Source organism: Liolophura sinensis, chromosome 11 (assembly GCF_032854445.1).
Source record: "Liolophura sinensis isolate JHLJ2023 chromosome 11, CUHK_Ljap_v2, whole genome shotgun sequence".
NCBI classification, from domain to species: Eukaryota; Metazoa; Mollusca; class Polyplacophora; order Chitonida; family Chitonidae; genus Liolophura; species Liolophura sinensis.
In genome coordinates this window covers 27,035,709-27,056,880 of record NC_088305.1, presented here as the reverse complement: position 1 = coordinate 27,056,880, position 21,172 = coordinate 27,035,709, and the positions used below count along the sequence as shown (strand labels likewise).

General features: G+C 42.5%; 1 protein-coding gene across 1 annotated transcript in view; it reads right to left on the bottom strand.

The window, feature by feature from the left end:
* LOC135478265 (telomerase reverse transcriptase-like) overlaps nt 1-21,172 on the bottom strand; it is a 45,567-nt gene that overhangs the window by 20,531 nt on the left and 3,864 nt on the right. The window contains exons 5-13 of the mRNA XM_064758539.1: nt 20,673-20,785; nt 11,872-11,957; nt 9,852-10,153; nt 8,715-8,866; nt 8,034-8,104; nt 4,282-4,558; nt 3,078-3,286; nt 1,561-1,673; nt 525-683 (exon numbers count right to left, since the gene is read on the bottom strand). Coding sequence (XP_064614609.1) covers nt 525-683; nt 1,561-1,673; nt 3,078-3,286; nt 4,282-4,558; nt 8,034-8,104; nt 8,715-8,866; nt 9,852-10,153; nt 11,872-11,957; nt 20,673-20,785 — 1,482 coding nt within the window. The remainder of the gene's footprint in view (nt 1-524; nt 684-1,560; nt 1,674-3,077; nt 3,287-4,281; nt 4,559-8,033; nt 8,105-8,714; nt 8,867-9,851; nt 10,154-11,871; nt 11,958-20,672; nt 20,786-21,172) is intronic.

Below are 21,172 nucleotides of genomic sequence, written 5' to 3'. Positions count from 1 at the left end.
GCCTTAATGTTGTATATGGAGACGTGCTAAGGCTGTGACAAGATGAAGTTTCACTAAACCCTGACTGGGTTGAAAAAAATCTAAAAAAATATTTAATGCCGGTTCCAGATACTTTGAATGGTAGGTCTTTCAGTGGGCATACCCATTAGTCTGGTGCTGTCTTTCACTTTAATACAGTCTTGATATACATGTATATAGCCTTTGTCAAACATTCTATTCTTTCATGGAAGAAAGAAACTAATGTTGTGCCACTTTAGTTTTACATAACACACAACTCTGAAAAACAAAGACCTCATAACATTGCAAATCAAGACTCTGGCATTTTACTTTGAGTCACCAGAAGCCACATGACGGCAAAATGAAATGCTAAAATGCCAAAATACTGAGTCATAATGAAGTTTTCATTTTTCAGAGTTACACTATTCATGATTTAGAAACAAATTACAAGCGTATAAATGTCTTCTCACCACAAACTGTTGACAAAGAAAAAAAAAACAGACAGAAAATAGAAATACGGTCTTTACCTTCATCCTGAGGAGTAGATGATCCAGTTTTATTTTGTCATACCGTCCCATAGATAATAAGGATCGTATGTTATTCATGAATCTGTTCCAGTTGTTCTGACAGCCGAGTAAATCTTTTGGGATGACTCGCAAGCAGACTTGCCTTAGGAAGAGGAATACCTGCAGGGACGAGAGAGAAACAGAATTATAACCACAGCGAGGCCATCTTCATAAAACTATTTTATACTCATTTGAGTGAAACGTCGTGAAATTTAAAGGTTTTCCTGAAGTCAGAATGGGCTTTGAGATTATACACCAACTTGAATAACATATTACATCTCCATGTCCACTGGTACATGAACAGTGTGTATACTGTATGGCCGTAAGTGGGAAGGTCTGTCAGCAACCTGCGGATGGTCATGGGTTTACCATGGGCTATGGCCGGTTTCCTCCCACCATAATGCTGGCCGCCGTCGTAGAAGTGAAATATTCTTGAGTATGGCAAAAAACACCAATCAAATAAATAAATAAATACATAAATATACTGTATGTAAATCAAAATAAGAAGAGCATGACAAGTCCAACATTCAGACTTTCAGGGGATCAAAAACAAGTAAATTCAGAGAATAACATGTCTCAGGCTTAATACAAGCTATCAGGGGGATCAAATCAAGGAAATTGTTAAATATGTAACAACTGCTGTAGATACATTTGGGTTTGGAACTTCACTTGAGGGGCCACAAAAAACTACAGACAAAACCGTTAGCAAAATTTAACAAAGACTGATTTGATTTGATTATATTTGAAAACCAAAATTAAATCAATTTATAGAATCAACAAAACAGAATCATTGGAGAATACCCAAAAAAAAACTGCACACAAAATTTTGTCAAAATTGGACAATATCTGGAGTAATTATGGGATGGAATTAAATATATGCCAGGCAAGCAAACAGATAAATGGACAGATTCAAATTATAAATATTTTTCACCATGATGTGAAAGCATGAGATAAAATACTGACCTCCGAAATTCTCACATGATCGACCAAAACTTACCTTTCTAGGATGGACATGATCTCCCAACAACAGACTCATTCTGACACGTTTCTTCCTGAGCTTACACCTAGTTCGGCAAAATGTTGAGGTACCAAACAACTGTGGGCACAGATCTGTGTACACAGAGAAAACAATGAAAATGAAGTTCTCCAACAACAGCTTCACACTCAACTCTACAACTTCTACATGCCTCTCACAGATGTTGCTATTTTCATGTCCAGGAAGTTGTTTTATTGATGCAGGGTAACAATTAGTCTAATGTCATGTAATCTTGACAGTAGCTGCTGAGATAAGTTTTTCAGCTGAAACACTTAAGTTCAACATCCCATCTCCCTTTTATGGTTTGGGGTATATTGAGAAACATGCGAAAAATGCCCACTGACATGCAGACAGGTGTAAAAATGCTGCCATTGCATCTGAAAGGGGGAGGGGCGGGGGGATAATTTTAACTCTTCTACCTTTATTTATTTAGTGCTTTATGCCATAATCAAGAATATTTCACTCATATGATGACGGCCAGCATTATGGTGGGAGGAAACCGGGCAGAGCCCAGGGGAAACCCACGACCATCCACTGTTTACTGCCAAACCTTCCAGGATATGGTGAGACGAAACCGGGCAGAGCTCGGGGGAAACCCACAACCATCCACAGTTTGCTGGCAACACCTTCCCATGGGTTTTAACAATGCTGCATATGTACCAAGAAAATATTTCACTTAATATATTAACAAGACACTGGAACACGAATACCTGTGGAGGAAACCGCTCACCTTCGGCAGGCAACTGGCCAACTTTCCTACAGGCCCTACAAGAGCTGTTGATGGCTTCGTTCAGCCAAGGCCCCAAGAATGGTGAAGACCAGGAAATCTCAAACATTCCTGGTCCAACATAGGGTCTGAACTAGCAGCCTGACAATCTAACATTTTAAAGCATCAAGCATCTCAACCTTGCTGGACTTCAGGGTGTTATTGGTCAGTAGGAGTACTCTCCTTTGTTTGAGGTTCTCTCTTATGAATACCAAGAATTTCAAGCGTCTTGTACTACACATGTACATATACATGTAGTTAGCTCAGAGGCCACAAAACTTTTGTGGATACACTAAATTATTATATTTTTGTTGTAATATGAGCTCTAATCAATGTGACATCAAATCATATCATATATTCTGTCTGAATGCTGAAGATTTATGATCATAACACGTCACATAATCTAGCTAATGAGACACTGAGACTTAACATTTTACATGGTAACTTCCATCAATGTATGCATTATTTTTTTGCATTGATCCATCTTCATGTTAAAGAATTCACAGCAAATCCACCTGAATAGCCTTATGAGGTTTAAATGTCCTTCTTTTAAGTGAGTGTGGAATATCTTGCAAAAATGGCCTCCAAAAAAGAATTAGTCGCAAAAAAAACAAAACAAAGATCTCAAAAAAAACACCAACATCTTTGGCAATACATGTACCTCCATCGGACCTGACAGTTATGCAGAGCACATGATTACATGCACACTTACGTGGTACTGTGCTGACTGCTGGACTTGAACCTGCATCTGAAATAACATGGTCATGGTTCTCAACGGTAGGGTGAGGGACATCAGAGATACTTTGATACGTGCTTGACACGGGTGCATTCGTGTTCCTAACACGAGATGAACATCTGCAACTTCTTTTCATCTTGGAAATGGAACAGTACTGATTCAGCAAGGGACGGAATGGACAAGACCTGTGTACAGAGACAGGGGGAGAGAGACATATATCACAGGGTTAACCTCCTGTTAAATTATTTTAGATATCATTTGATTAATATCATGAAATGTGAGAGAAAATTCTGACCACAAAAAATTAATGGTGAGTTATTATGGCATAATGTCCCTTGATAAGCATGCCAGAAGGAGCCTCTATCTTCCTCCCATACATGGGAAGGTCTGGCAGCAACGTGCAGGTGGTCATAGAGTTCCTAATCACTACAAGGCCCACCAATCACTATAGGGCCCCCAGTCACCATAGAGTTCCTGATCACAATATGGCTCACCAATCACTATAGGGTGCAACAATCACTATATGGTGCAACAATCATTATAGGGTTCACAATCACTATAGGGCCCCCAGTCACTATAGAGTTCTTAATCACTATAAGGCTCACCAATCACTCTAAAGTGCAACAATCACTATAGGGAGCAATAATCATTATAGGGTTCACAATCACTATAGGGCCCCCAGTCACTATAGAGTTCTTAATCACTATAAGGCTCACCAATCACTCTAAAGTGCAACAATCACTATATGGTGCAACAATCATTATAGGGTTCACAATCACTATAGGGCCCCCAGTCACTATAGAGTTCCTAATCACTATGAGGCCCACCAATCACTATAGGGCCCCCAGTCACTATAGAGTTCTTAATCACTATAAGGCTCACCAATCACTCTAAAGTGCAAAAATCACTATAGGGAGCAACAATCATTATAGGGTTCACAACCACTATACGGCCCCCAGTCAGTATAGAGTTCCTAATAAGGCCCACCATATCACCATAGGGTGCAACAATGACTATAGGCTCCATGGTCACTATAGGGTCCACCATTCCAAAAAAATAACTGGATCATAAACAGTATTTTCACACAAGGTCAACCATGCGAGAAATCACTTCATAAAATTACATGAGCTTTGATTTAAAATAACTAAATCTGAAATTTTTTTAATTTCATTAGCCATACCTGTGGTTTGCTATAATGTGTTCGAGGTGTGGTTTAACTTTGGTAAGGACAGCCAGTAATCCACCACTGTCTGCAGTTGTCTCCCCTCTCATCTCTTCAGTGCTGTAGTTCTGGTCATTCTCACTAGGAGGCTGTCCATCAAGTTGAGGTACTTCAGTCATATTTCTACCTTTTAATGCACTGCTGTGTTTCTCAGGAGGTAAAACTTCAGCAAACATTGAATGGAAAAGCTTTGTTGTTTGGGCTTGTTTGCTAATGCTGTGAAAATTCATGCAATCTGAAAAAATACAAGCAGATTTTATAATTACCTGACAAAAGCACTTGGCTTTCTCGATTCCCCTGTAAATTAAACATGAACTCATCAAACAGTGAAGTATGTTTGAATATAGTTTTGAAACCAGACAAATTAAAAAAAAAAAAATTCCACTGCTTAAATCTAAGAGTACAGTACAGTCATGGTCTGTGGATCATACACTATACACCGACCCTGGCCGGACCCCGATTAAACACACTGTCATCCTTCGCCTCCCATCCGGGTCAGCACATGGTCCGCCGACAGTCATTGCATGGTTGCGCCATGGTCAGCGTATCATTTTGTGACATTCACTCCCTTGCTGGAGTCTGATGTAATGACACTGGACGTACACTGTTGGGGTTTAACGTCGACTTTGTATTAGGAGTGAGTGAGTGAGTGAGTGCATGGGGTTTAACGTCGACTTTGTATTAGGAGTGAGTGAGTGAGAGCTTGGGGTTTAACGTTGACCTTGGATTAGGAGTGAGAGAGTGAGTGAGTGAGTGCATGGGGTTTAACGTCGACTTTGTATTACGAGTGAGTGGGTGAGTGAGATTGGGGTTTAACGTTGACCTTGTATTAGGAGTGAGTGAGTGAGTGAGGGAGTGCTTGGGGTTTAACGTGAGTGAGTGAGTGAGTGAGTGCTTGGGGTTTAACGTCGACCTTGTATTAGGAGTGAGTGAGTGAGGGAGTGCTTGGGGTTTAACGTGAGTGAGTGAGTGAGCGAGTGCTTGGGGTTTAACGTCGACTTTGTATTAGGAATGAGTGAGTGAGTGAGAGCTTGGGGTTTAACGTTGACCTTGTAGTAGGAGTGAGTGAGTGAGGGAATGCTTGGGGTTTAGTGTGAGTGAGTGAGTGAGTGAGTGCTCGGGGTTTAACGTTGACCTTGTATTAGGAGTGAGTGAGTGAGGGAATGCTTGGGGTTTAACGTGAGTGAGTGAGTGAGTGAGTGCTTGGGGTTTAACGTTGACCTTGTATTAGGAGTGAGTGAGTGAGGGAATGCTTGGGGTTTAACGTGAGTGATTGAGTGCTTGGGGTTTAACGTCGACCTTGTATTAGGAGTGAGTGAGTGAGTTCTTGGGGTTTAGCGTCGACCTTGTATTAGGAGTGAGTGAGTGAGTGAGTGAGTGAGGGAGTGCATGGGGTTTAACGTGAGTGAGTGAGTGAGTGCTTGGGGTTTAACGTCGACCTTGTATTAGGAGTGAGTGAGTGAGTGCTTGGGGTTTAACGTCGACCTTGTATTAGGAGGTTGATATTTCGTGAAAGGTAATTATCAGGGCTATTCTAAAGTAACACCAAAAATTGGACTGGAATTGTTCTAATAGATTTCCTTTCACCCATATGAAAAGTCTCCATTTTGATCTATACTTTCTTGGTGTATTTTAATACTTTATAAATGGATAGGTAGAGGAATGTTATGAAAATATGTAATACATTTTATAGCTTGATTTTATGCAAGATTTAAGATGCATACACATATATGTAGGCCTGGGGCCTACATTGCATGTCTCCACCCATATACAAAGGCTACATATGATTGCACTCTTCTTATAATAAACCCATTTCTGTGCTTATAAAATTAATAAATAATAGGACTTTGACATTGGGGATACAATTTAGGGACTCAAGATTAAACATTAACATGATGACCATTACATGTGTCAGTGGTTTGAATTTTATACATTAGGCCTTGTGTGATGTACCGATATGACTAATTACATATACATATTCAATAGAGGTTTTTTAAGCGTATATCAGCACGCAGGTTGACACATATCACATAATAAAGTCAAATATTCCTTTGTAATTTTATATCCAACATGAAAACTGTGATAAATTTACTGATAAGCCAAGGAACCGAGGAGTCTGTTTCCAAATTCTGAAATGCTGCCACGGTTGTACAGAGCTGTCATGTACAGCGCAGACTTCAGAGAAAGCAATGTGTTGCATATACATATATTTGTCCCAACATAACTCTGCCGTAAATGCCTCTAAGCAGACCTGTTATTTAATAACTATTGAAGTAATTTGTATTAAAACAAAAAATCGTACACCTGAGGCAGCTGGTACATACTTGAATCCCGACCTATAGAGAACAGTGTACACGCGTGGCGGACCAAAACAGTAGCGGTCCCATACAGTAAGCCATTAAAACTTAAATTTTGTGCAAAATTCGTGAGCAAGTAAATATGCTGCAAGCCATCATGGTGTTTAGACATGACTGGTTACAGGAAATGGGTCTGTATTTAGCGTTAAAACATTTGATGATCATGGGCCAATGGTCTGCTGACAGCCGGTGTATGACAGCCGGGGGATAGTGTCATGGTAGGTGTATGAAGGTGCATGGCTGGTGTATCGTACGCTGACCATGGGTCAACTGTCAGCATATCCTCCAGCCCAAGTGGGCGTAGGACTGATGGTTAGGAACCAGCTGTACTGGATATAGATGCATTTATTACATCCATCTAAATTTTAAATTCTGCCTTTCTGCACGTGGAGAAGACTCGTCCATTGTCCACTGTCTCAAGAGCTTAAGGCCCACTACTGTAGTGAACGACTGGTACTGGAGTAAGATCTTGAGGCCCACTACTGTAGTGAACGACTGGTGCTGGAGTAAGATCTTGAGGCCCACTACTGTAGTGAACGACTGGTGCTGGAATAAGATCTTGAGGCCCACTACTGTAGTGAACGACTGGTACTGGAGTAAGATCTTGAGGCCCACTACTGTAGTGAATGACTGGTGCTGAAGTAAGATCTTGAGGCCCACTACTGTAGTGAACGACAGGTGCTGGAGTAAGATCTTGAGGCCCACTACTGTAGTGAACGACTGGTACTGGGGTAAGATCTTGAGGCCCACTACTGTAGTGAACGACTGGTACTGGGGTAAGATCTTGAGGCCCACTACTGTAGTGAACGACTGGTACTGGGGTAAGATCTTGGGGCCCACTACTGTAGTGAACGACTGGTACTGGGGTAAGATCTTGAGGCCCACTACTGTAGTGAATGACTGGTACTGGAGTAAGATCTTGAGGCCCACTACTGTAGTGAACGACTGGTACTGGGGTAAGATCTTGGGGCCCACTACTGTAGTGAACGACTGGTACTGGGGTAAGATCTTGAGGCCAACTACTGTAGTGAATGACTGGTACTGGAGTAAGATCTTGAGGCCCACTACTGTAGTGAACGACTGGTACTGGGGTAAGATCTTGAGGCCCACTACTGTAGTGAACGACTGGTACTGGAGTAAGCTCTTGAGGCCCACTACTGTAGTGAACGACTGGTACTGGAGTAAGATCTTGAGGCCCACTACTGTAGTGAACGACTGGTACTAGAGTAAGATCTTGAGGCCTACTACTGTAGTGAAAGACTGGTACTGGAGTAAGATCGTGAGGCCTACTGTGAAGTTAAGTATTAAAAGACACAGATGTTCACAAAACATAGATTCCTACACAAAACTTACGATCTTTAGGCCACTTTTCTCTCAGGTCTCTTCTGTACAAACACCGAGCCCAATTCAAGGTTTTGTTGCAACTTGAAAAAATGAAAACTTGCCTAAGAAAATTAATTCCAGTTTTTTTCCAACAGTTTTGGGGAACGTGTGCATGTCTATTGAACTGCTCCTTGAAATAATTTAAAAAATCATTTATCAATAAGCTGCCTTCTCGCCCAACATTCGTTCAACATTCCAAATGCCAACAAATCTATAATCAACAATGAAAAAGGAGCCTCTCACCTACGTGGTTGCTATGAGTTCAAGTCCAGCTCATGCTGGCTTCCTCTTCAATGTATATGGGAAGGTCTGTCACCAACCTGTGGATGGTCATGGGTTTTGGCCGGGCTCTGCCCAGTTTCCTCCCACCATAATGCTGGCCGTCGTCATATAAGTGAAACATTCTTGAGTATGGCGTAAAACATCAATCAAATAAATATATATAATTAACACACATATTACAAAGACTGTTGCAAAAAATATACCCCAGGATCCACTAACTTTAATGCCCGAGACAGTCAAGCAAATCAAACATCATCCAATGAAAACAAGGTATAATGTGATCGAAACACCATTCAATTAAAACTAAGCAAACTGTAATCAAAATGCCATCCAATTAAAAACAAAGCATAATGCACGTCCAGCCCTTACTTATATTTCAGAGAAGCTGCTGTAACTTCATGCGGTGGATGTCTTTGAATCCTTTTCTTCTTGCCACGCCGCATTTTCCATTTAGATGTCTGACATTGTTCAGGAACAATGACATCACAAGTTCCAGACGACGTTTTTCTCTCAGTGACTTGCTGAAGCGAAAATTCATGAATGTATTAGGGATCTAACCTCTTGACCTGCCCATTGTATGTACACAGTGACTGGGTGGGGTATCATGTCAGGTGTCTTGAGTATGGTTATTTAGTGAGGCAGCACTGCCAACATGTCACCATTGCGACCAGCTTGTTACAAAGATCTGCAATAATGACCAGACATGTACATTTAAAACTCCTGACCTGTTTTCTCCCACCAGAATGTTGGCTGCCATCATAGTATAAGTGAAATATTCTTGAGTACGGCGTAAAACACCAATCAAATAAATAAATCATTAAATTCCTGACCTAAATGTGACTTGAGCACTGAAGCTGTAGAAACTGCCATGAAAAAATGCCATGGTGAACTTGAGTGTTAAGGTTTATAAGTGAAGTGCCCACTAAACCACAGCTCTTTCCTGAATACCCGACAAAACTACTGACTCTAGGCCAAATGTATACATTCATCGATAAATTATGCCACAGGAATTTTTAAAAGCATAACGTTTTATATTTGTGATATTGCACAGGAGTGACATCACAGTTCAAAGTTCTTGCATATGAAAGAGCAACTTTCAGTGCAATTTTTTCTCGTTTTTAATCTGATTTTGGAGACAAAGCTACATTTGTTGGATTGGCCAGTTTCAAGGCTTCAGAAAAAGTATAATTTATCAGTCTACACTGTACATAGAACAATGCCTTCACAATATGCTTGAATAAACTCCTTGCAAAATACGAAAAAGTTGAAGAATATTCCCAGTACAGTGATATATATATATATGGTACTTGCACCGTCTTCTCATGTCAAATGTTTTTCCTCATGCTTTACATGTATGTCTCAGTTGACAACATTAGCTTGTCCAATCCACCTTCTTGGTGAAACAGCAGTCACAGGATATTGTCTTTTCACCCAATATAAAATACACGTATATAAGAACTAATTAACATGATCAAATGCATACATATACATGTGATCATCACATACCTCAACCACCGAAATTTTCCCGCTGCAAGTCTTTGTAGCAACACACTGGTGAAAGCATCTTCGTTTTCCTATTGTGAACAACTCTTTTTCATCCTCAATGGATCGTTTTCGTTTCCTTGAGAGTTGTTTTGCGGCATGTTTTGCTTCACTCATCTCCTCAGGCTGCTCCTCAGTAGTATTAGCACTACCTCCTGAACACAGACTGGACCTGGGTTTTTCCTTCACAGACAAATGGGCAGGGGCTTTCAGACACAACTCACGAGATCGAAAATCGAAACATGGTAGATTGTGAGCAGGAAAACCTGAAAAACGACAGAACTAAACCACCAGTCCTTCACAGCGCTGAATAACATTTTATGCATTATATACATACACTACAAAAAAAGAAAATATAAAAATAGTTTTGGACTTCTGCCATCTCAAAAGAGAAAATCTGAAAACCACCATTGCACAAATAAAATTACGTAGCCCTGACCATCAGACATGTGTGAATGGAGCATTGATAAAAAAATATCACAAATCCATATTCATGATGAACATTTTCAGAAAATAGAAAGCCATGCCTTTTCCATGACAAATTTGTGACCGAGACATTTATACATGATTATTTTCTTTTTTTCTTTTCATGAGCCTGGTAACTGAGAACTACATGTACATTGTCTCTCATATTTCCAATGACTTAACTGGGTGCTTATTACATCACTGGCTTATTAAATCACTGGAGGTTAAAGAGAACAGAGCCAACAATGACACCAAAACTGACACTAACAATGACATCACAACTGACACTAACAATCACACTAAAACTGACACTAACAACGACATCAAAACTGACACTAACAATCACACCAAAACTGACACTAACAACATCAAAACTGACACTAACAATCACACCAAAACTGACACTAACAACGACATCAAAACTGACACTAACAATCACACCAAACTGACACTAACAATGACATCAAAAACTGACACTAACAATCACACCAAAACTGACATTAACAACAACATAAAAACTGACACTAACAATTACACCAAAACAGATTCAATATTTTTTTCCGATTTTTCCTTAAGGAGAAAAAGACACTTGAAAATAATTTTGTATGGTAGGGATTTGGGACCACCTTTTGGTATTTAGTCTTTGTTTAATAATGTCATAAATTAGGATGTAACACAGGTTAAAAAAAATATTTTGGCACTAGAGTGTGTTTTTCTCAGCTAACAAATGTATTAAACCTCACTTTGGATCATAGTTATATTTTTAATATGTTCATAAATATTATCATAATTTAGGTTATATGCATGTGTTTCGATATAAACAACAAATTTACATTGAAATACATTTAATAGTCAAGCATCACATCCTTATTTAGAACATTATTATGCAACAATGATAAATACCAAAAGTTGGTCCCAAATACCCACCATACACAAATATTTTCAAATACCCTTTTCTCTTGAAAAAAAAAAAAAATTCCAAAAACACATTAAAGATCGTACTTGCAAATATGTTTTGACGCTCTTTCATTTGATATTGGCATCATTTTTATGTTTTCTCCTCCTTTTAAAATTCAGGAAACTTAATGTTTTTGTGCTCTATATTTTTCTTAGGAAGTAAAAATTGCTTTAAAGGTGAGGTTTAATTCCATTAAGCAGTCAACTGGACAGCTAATGAACTACATGTAGACTGATGATGTAGAATACCGTCAAAACAACCATATGGGAGAGAGACAAGAAGATTGTGCATTAAATAAACTGATGACAGGCTCCATATCTGGCTGTTTGCTCTAATCACACTGATGTGGCATTTGCAAAATACAAAGTGCTAACTGAAATTATGCATAAACAGGCATTAAAATTACAACAAATAGCCCAAAAATGAAAAATATTGCCACCCCCCCTCCGCCCTTCTGTATTATGAGCTTAAAGGTGTTTTACAACTACAAACGTTTAAAATCAGCATTAAACAATTAAATGTTATGTTGTTCCGGAAAGGGGATATGAGACAGAGGCTCACCTGTGATTTGTGTATAACAGGACGGAGGAACATGCAGAAACAGGGAGGCATTCTCCAGTAAGTACATCATTACAGCGTCCCCCACCCTGAAATAAACCACAGCAAAACCTTACATGTATGCCCTGTACAGGCAGAAACAGGGAGGCATTCTCCAGTAAGTACATCATTACAGTGTCTCCCACCCTGAAACAGACCACAGCAAAACCTTACATGTATGCCCTGTGCAGGCAGAAACAGGGAGGCATCCTCCAGTAAGTACATCATTACAGTGTCTCCCACCCTGAAATAGACCACAGCAACACCTTACACGTATGCCCTGTACAGGCAGAAACAGGGAGGCATTCTCCAGTAATAACATCATTACAGCGTCCCCCACCCTGAAATAGACCACAGAAAAACCTTAGATGTTTGCCCTGTACAGGCAGAAACAGGGAGGCATTCTCCAGTAAGAACATCATTACAGCGTCCCCCACCCTGAAATAGACCACAGCAACACCTTACATGTATGCCCTGTACAGGCAGAAACAGGTAGCCATTCTCCAGTAAGTACATCATTACAGTGTCTCCCACCCTGAAATAGACCACAGCAACACCTTACACGTATGCCCTGTACAGGCAGAAACAGGGAGGCATTCTCCAGTAAGTACATCATTACAGCGTCCCCCACCCTGAAATAGACCACAGCAAAACCTTACATGCATGCCCTATACAGGCAGACACAGGTAGCCATTCTCCAGTAAGTACATCATTACAGCGTCCCCCACCCTGAAATAGACCACAGCAACACCTTACACGTATGCCCTGTACAGGCAGAAACAGGGAGGCATTCTCCAGTAAGTACATCATTACAGTGTCTCCCACCCTGAAATAGACCACAGCAACACCTTACACGTATGACCTGTACAGGCAGAAACAGGTAGCCATTCTCCAGTAAGTACATCATTACAGCGTCCCCCACCCTGAAATAGACCACAGCAAAACCTTACATGCATGCCCTATACAGGCAGACACAGGTAGCCATTCTCCAGTAAGTACATCATTACAGCGTCCCCCACCCTGAAATAGACCACAGCAACACCTTACACATATGCCCTGTACAGGCAGAAACAGGGAGGCATTCTCCAGTAAAAACATCATTACAGCATCCCCCACCCTGAAACAGACCACAGAAAAACCTTAGATGTTTGCCCTTTACAGGCAGAAACAGGGGGGCATTCTCCAGTAAGAACATCATTACAGCGTCCCCCACCCTGAAATAGACCACAGCAAAACCTTACATGTATGCCCTCTACATGCAGAAACAGGGAGGCATTCTCCAGTAAGAACATCATTACAGCGTCCCCCACCCTGAAATAGACCACAGCAACACCTTACATCTATGCCCTGTACAGGCAGAAACAGGTAGCCATTCTCCAGTAAGTACATCATTACAGTGTCTCCCACCCTGAAATAGACCACAGCAACACCTTACACGTATGCCCTGTACAGGCAGAAACAGGGAGGCATTCTCCAGTAAGTACATCATTACAGCGTCCCCCACCCTGAAATAGACCACAGCAAAACCTTACATGCATGCCCTATACAGGCAGAAACAGGTAGCCATTCTCCAGTAAGTACATCATTACAGCGTCCCCCACCCTGAAATAGACCACAGAAACACCTTACACGTATGCCCTGTACAGGCAGAAACAGGGAGGCATTCTCCAGTAAGTACATCATTACAGTGTCTCCCACCCTGAAATAGACCACAGGAACACCTTACACGTATGCCCTGTACAGGCAGAAACAGGGAGGCATTCTCCAGTAAGTATATCATTACAGCGTCCCCCACCCTGAAATAGACCACAGCAAAACCTTACATGCATGCCCTATACAGGCAGAAACAGGAAGGCATTCTCCAGTAAGTACATCATTACAGCGTCCCCCACCCTGAAATAGACCACAGCAACACCTTACACGTATGCCCTGTACAGGCAGACACAGGTAGCCATTCTCCAGTAAGTACATCATTACAGCGTCCCCCACCCTGAAATAGACCACAGCAACACCTTACACGTATGCCCTGTACAGGCAGAAACAGGGAGGCATTCTCCAGTAAGTACATCATTACAGTGTCTCACACCCTGAAATAGACCACAGCAACACCTTACACGTATGCCCTGTACAGGCAGACACAGGTAGCCATTCTCCAGTAAGTACATCATTACAGCGTCCCCCACCCTGAAATAGACCACAGCAACACCTTACATGTATGCCCTGTACAGGCAGAAACAGGGAGGCATTCTCCAGTAAGTACATCATTACAGTGTCTCCCACCCTGAAATAGACCACAGCAAAACCTTACATGTATGCCCTCTACATGCAGAAACAGGAAGGCATTCTCCAGTAAGTACATCATTACAGCGTCCCCCACCCTGAAATAGACCACAGCAAAACCTTACATGTATGCCCTGTACAGGCAGAAACAGGGAGGCATTCTCCAGTAAGTACATCATTACAGTGTCTCCCACCCTGAAATAGACCACAGCAACACCTTACACGTATGCCCTGTACAGGCAGAAACAGGTAGCCATTCTCCAGTAAGTACATCATTACAGCGTCCCCCACCCTGAAACAGATCACAGCAACACCTTACACGTATGCCCTGTACAGGCAGAAACAGGGAGGCATTATCCAGTAAGTGCATCATTACAGCGTCCCCCACCCTGAAATAGACCACAGCAAAACCTTACATGTATGCCCTCTACATGCAGAAACAGGAAGGCATTCTCCAGTAAGTACATCATTACAGCGTCCCCCACCCTGAAATAGACCACAGAAAAACCTTACATGTATGCCCTCTACATGCAGAAACAGGAAGGCATTCTCCAGTAAGTACATCATTACAGTGTCTCCAACCCTGAAATAGACCACAGCAAAACCTTACATGTATGCCCTCTACATGCAGAAACAGGAAGGCATTCTCCAGTAAGTACATCATTACAGTGTCTCCAACCCTGAAATAGACCACAGCAAAACCTTACATGTATGCCCTCTACATGCAGAAACAGGAAGGCATTCTCCAGTAAGTACATCATTACAGCGTCCCCCACCCTGAAATAGACCACAGCAAAACCTTACATGTATGCCCTCTACATGCAGAAACAGGGAGGCATTCTCCAGTAAGTACATCATTACAGCCTCCCCCACCCTGAACTAGACCACAGCAAAACCTTATATGTATGCCCTGTACATACAGACACAGGGAGGCATTCTCCAGTAAGTACATCATTACAGCATCCTCCACCCTGAAATAGACCACAGCAAAACCTTACATGTATGCCCTGTACAGGCAGAAACAGGGAGGCATTCTCCAGTAAGTACATCATTACAGTGTCTCCCACCCTTAAACAGACCACAGCAACACCTTACACATATGCCCTATACAGGCAGACACAGGTAACCATTCTCCAGTAAGTACATCATTACAGCGTCCCCCATCCTGAAATAGACCACAGCAACACCTTACACGTATGCCCTCTACATGCAGAAACAGGAAGGCATTCTCCAGTAAGTACATCATTACAGCGTCCCCCACCCTGAAATAGACCACAGCAAAACCTTACATGTATGCCCTCTACATGCAGAAACAGGAAGGCATTCTCCAGTAAGTACATCATTACAGTGTCTCCCACCCTGAAATAGACCACAGCAAAACCTTACATGTATGCCCTCTACATGCAGAAACAGGAAGGCATTCTCCAGTAAGTACATCATTACAGTGTCTCCAACCCTGAAATAGACCACAGCAAAACCTTACATGCATGCCCTCTACATGCAGAAACAGGAAGGCATTCTCCAGTAAGTACATCATTACAGCGTCCCCCACCCTGAAATAGACCACAGAAAAACCTTACATGTATGCCCTCTACATGCAGAAACAGGGAGGCATTCTCCAGTAAGAACATCATTACCACGTCCCCCACCCTGAAACAGACCACAGCAAAACCTTACATGTATGCCCTATACAGGCAGAAACAGGGAGGCATTCTCCAGTAAGTACATTATTACAGCGTCCCCCACCCTGAAATAGACCACAGCAAAACCTTACATGTATGCCCTGTACAGGCAGAAACGGGGAGGCATTCTCCAGTAAGTACATCATTACAGTGTCTCCCACCCTTAAACAGACCACAGCAACACCTTACACATATGCCCTATACAGGCAGACACAGGTAACCATTCTCCAGTAAGTACATCATTACAGTGTCTTCCACCCTGAAATAGACCACAGCAACACCTTACACGTATGCCCTGTACAGGCAGAAACAGGGAGGCATTCTCCAGTAAGTACATCATTACAGCATCCCCCACCCTGAAACAGACCACAGAAAAACCTTACACGTATGCCCTGTACAGGCAGAAACAGGGAGGCATTCTCCAGTAAGTGCATCATTACAGCGTCCCCCACCCTGAAATAGACCACAGCAAAACCTTACATGTATGCCCTCTACATGCAGAAAGAAGGAGGCATTCTCCAGTAAGTACATCATTACAGCGTCCCCCACCCTGAAATAGACCACAGCAAAACCTTACATGTATGCCCTGTACAGGCAGAAACAGGGAGGCATTCTCCAGTAAGAACATCATTACAGCGTCCCCCACCCTGAAACAGACCACAGCAAAACCTTACATGTATGCCCTGTACAGGCAGAAACAGGGAGGCATTCTCCAGTAAGAACATCATTACAGCGTCCCCCACCCTGAAATAGACCGCAGCAAAACCTTATATGTATGCCCTCTACATGCAGAAACAGGGAGGCATTCTCCAGTAAGTACATCATTACAGCATCCTCCACCCTGAAACAGATCACATAAAAATCTAATATTCATGGGCAGTACATGCAGACAAATTATTAACTTCAATCTAATAATGAATTTGGCGAAAAATGTCGTCTCCACAAAGTGCTGAAAACATACCATATTTGGCCTAAAAATTGGCCCCAAAAGGCATTTAAAGCCGAATGAAGGTTATGACATATTACTTTTAATGCAGATACTTATATTTTCCCCAAGAGTAGATGTATTGGCTTAGCAGTCGACACTCCCTCAGGTTTAACCCACCTAGCTCTAGACCAGGGACTCTAAGGATTAGGTATGACTGTAGGCTCAAATCCAGGTGATGTTGGTTTGGAAGTAGTAAAGCCTGGTGTGAAGAGGTTTTTTTAAGCTGTGTGCCTCACATGGTGTTTTGGGTTCTACAGGGCTCTGGCCCATTCCCTTGAAACAGACAGTGTACTTTAGAGGACTCCAGTCTGACACCAAACTTAACATAGACAGGGCACTTCAGAGGACTCCAGTCTGACACCAAACTTATCACAGACAAGGCATTTTAGAGGACCCCAGTCTGACACCAAACTTAACACAGACAAGGCACTTTAAAGAACTCCAGTCTGACACAAAGGCACTTTAGAGGACTCCGGTCTGACATGAAACTTAACACAGACAGCACATTTTAAAGGACTCTAGTCTGACACCAAACTTAACAGACAGTGCACTTTAGAGGACTCCAATCTGGCACCAAACCTGACACAAACATGGCACTTTAGACGACTCCAGACTGACACCAAACTTAACACAGATAGGGCACTTCAGAGGACATCAGTCTGACACAAAACTTGACACAGACAGGGCGTTTTAGAGGACTCCAGTCTGACACTTAGCACTGACTTATTAGCTCAATGTCTGACACCAAACTTAACACAGAGAGGGCACTTTAGAGGACTGCAGCCTGACACCAAACTTTACACAGACAAGGCACTTTAGAGGACTTCAGTCTGTCACCAAACTTAACACAGACAGCGCATTTTAAAGGACTCTAGTCTGACACCAAACTTAACAAACAGTGCACTTTAGAGGACTCCAGTCTGACACCAAACTTGACACAGACAGGGCATTCTAGAGGACTCCAATCTGACACTTAGCACTGACTTATTAGCTCAATGTCTGACACCAAACTTAACACAGACAGGAAACTTTAGAGGACTGCAGCCTGACACCAAACTTTACACAGACAAGGCACTTTAGAGGACTTCAGTCTGACACCAAACTTGACACAGACAGGGCACTTTAGAGGACTTCAGTCTGACACCAAACTTTACACAGACAGGGCACTTTACAGGACTCCAGTCCGACACCAAACTTAACACAGACATGGCACTTTACAGGACTCCAGTCCGACACCAAACTTAACACAGACAGGGCACTTCAGAGGACTCCAGTCCAACACCAAACTTTACACAGACAGGGCACTTTAGAGGACTCCAGTCCGACACCAAACTTTACACAGACAAGGCACTTTAGAGGACTTCAGTCTGACACCAAACTTTACACAGACAGGGCACTTTAGAGGACTCCAATCTGGCACCAAACCTGACACAAACATGGCACTTTAGAGGACTTCAGTCTGACACCAAACTTAACACAGACAAGGCACTTCAGACGACCCCAGTATGACACCAAACTTAACACAGACAGGGCATTTTAGAGGACTCCAGTCTGACACTTAGCACTGACTTATTAGCTCAATGTCTGACACCAAACTTAACACAGACAGGAAACTTTAGAGGACTGCAGCCAGACACCAAACTTTACACAGACAGTGCACTTTAGAGGACTTCAGTCTGACACCAAACTTAACACAGACAGCGCATTTTAAAGGACTCTAGTCTGACACTAAACTTAACAAACAGGGCACTTCAGAGGACCCCAGTCTGACACCAAACTTGACACAGACAGGGCAATCTAGAGGACTCCAGTCTGACACTTAGCACTGACTTATTAGCTCAATGTCTGACACCAAACTTAACACAGACAGGCCACTTTAGAGGACTGCAGCCTGACACCAAACTTTACACAGACAAGGCACTTTAGAGAACTTCAGTCTGACACCAAACTTAACACAGACAGGGCACTTTAGAGGACTTCAGTCTGACACCACTTAACACAGACAGGGCACTTTAGAGGACTCCAGTCCGACACCAAACATAACACAGACATGGCAGTTTACAGGACTCAAGTCCGACACCAAACTTAACACACACAACAGAGCACTTTAGAGGACTCCAGTCCGACACCAAACTTAACACAGACATGGCACTTTACAGGACTCCAGTCCGACACCAAACTTAACACAGACAGGGCACTTTAGAGGACTCCAGTCCGACACCAAACTTAACACAGACATGGCACTTTACAGGACTCCAGTCTGACACCAAACTTGACACAGACAGGGCAATCTAGAGGACTCCAGTCTGACACTTAGCACTGACATATTAGCTCAATGTCTGACACCAAACTTAACACAGACAGGCCACTTTAGAGGACTGCAGCCTGACACCAAACTTTACACAGACAGTGCACTTTAGAGGACTTCAGTCTGACACCAAACTTAACACAGACAAGGCACTTTAGAGGACTTCAGTCTGACACCAAACTTAACAGACAGGGCACTTTAGAGGACTCCAGTCCGACACCAAACTTAACACAGACAGGGCACTTTACAGGACTCCAGTCCGACACCAAACTTAACACAGACAGGGCACTTTAGAGGACTCCAGTCTGACACCAAACTTAACACAGACATGGCACTTTACAGGACTCCAGTCCGACACCAAACTTAACACAGACAGGGCACTTTACAGGACTCCAGTCCGACACCAAACTCAACACAGACAGGGCACTTTACAGGACTCCAGTCCGACACCAAACTTAACACAGACAGGGCACTTTACAGGACTCCAGTCTGACACCAAACTTAACACAGACAGGGCACTTTACAGGACTCCAGTCTGACACCAAACTTAACACAGGCAGGGCACTTTACAGGACTCCAGTCCGACACCAAACTTAACACTGTCAGTGCACTTTAGAGGACTCCAGTTTGACACCAAACTTAACACTGTCAGTGCACTTTAGAGGACTCCAGTCTGACACCAAACTTAACACAGACAGGGCACTTTACAGGACTCCAGTCCGACACCAAACTTAACACAGACAGGGCACTTTACAGGACTCCAGTCCGACACCAAACTTAACACAGACAAGGCACTTTACAGGACTCCAGTCCGACACTTACATGTGGCACTGACTTATTAGCTCATTGCGCTGAAAATGATACACAATGCTGAAAATGATACACAATGCTGAAAATGATACACAGTGCTCACACCCACCTTCTGCACCATGCTTTTACACATGTACATGTATTGTAATTCATTTATTTACATGTAAATGTTTGATTGGTGTTCTACGCCATTCTCAAGAATACATGTATTTCACTTAGATGATGGTGGCCAGCATTATGGTAGGAGGAAACGTGGCATAGCCCGGGGGAAACCCACAACCAACCGCAAGTTTCCGCCCAACCTTGCCACATACAGGCAAAGAAGGAGCCCGCATCAGCTTGTGCATTAATTACTCCACCAAACTTAAAGGCCCATGCATAACATGTACATTATCTTCAGCAAAACCCTTCCTAATGAATGATACTCCAGGCATTCCAACGCCCCCCCCCCCCCCCCCCTCCCAACACAGACACACCCACTACCCCCACCCATAATCCCGAAATAGGTCATCAAATCAAAGTTAAAGTGCCAATTTCTCTGGTATAATGCAGCCTTGCCAACACAGCCACACTCGCCACACTTTAACTCTGGACACTTCGGTTCCAGTTACCCATAAATCAGATGCCTTCAAGTCATCATATTTTGGTCATTACTCACCAGTCAGATATACAAATACATAAATACAACAAAACTGACCGTGACAATAGCTTATTCCAGACAGAGAGATGGAGCTGACTGAAGTTGCTGTTTGGGTACTGGTATTCCATGTCAGGGAGGCTGCCAATGCGGCCATTTTGATCATCAGATATCTGAAAGCCAAACAAAACCCAGAAGAGCTCTTTCAGCAAAAGAGTCCATTAAATAGGGCAGTGTATTTCTTACAAAGTTTGGTATGTACACATGGCACTTTCAAAAACACATAAAGGCCTTAAAATCAGACGTAAGTTAACACATAAGTTTTTCTGATAAGAAATTAGCCAAACTTCAGAAAAGAAAACCCTTTCAAGCAGCCGTTAAAGGTGATTATCTATTTATTTATTTGATTGGTGTTTTACCCCATACTCAAGAATATTTCTCTTATACAACAGTGGCCAGCATTATAGTGGGAGGAAACCGGGCAGAGCCCAGGGGAAACCCATGACCATCCGCAGGTTGCTGTCAGACCTTCCCACGTATGGCCGGAGAGGAATCCAGCA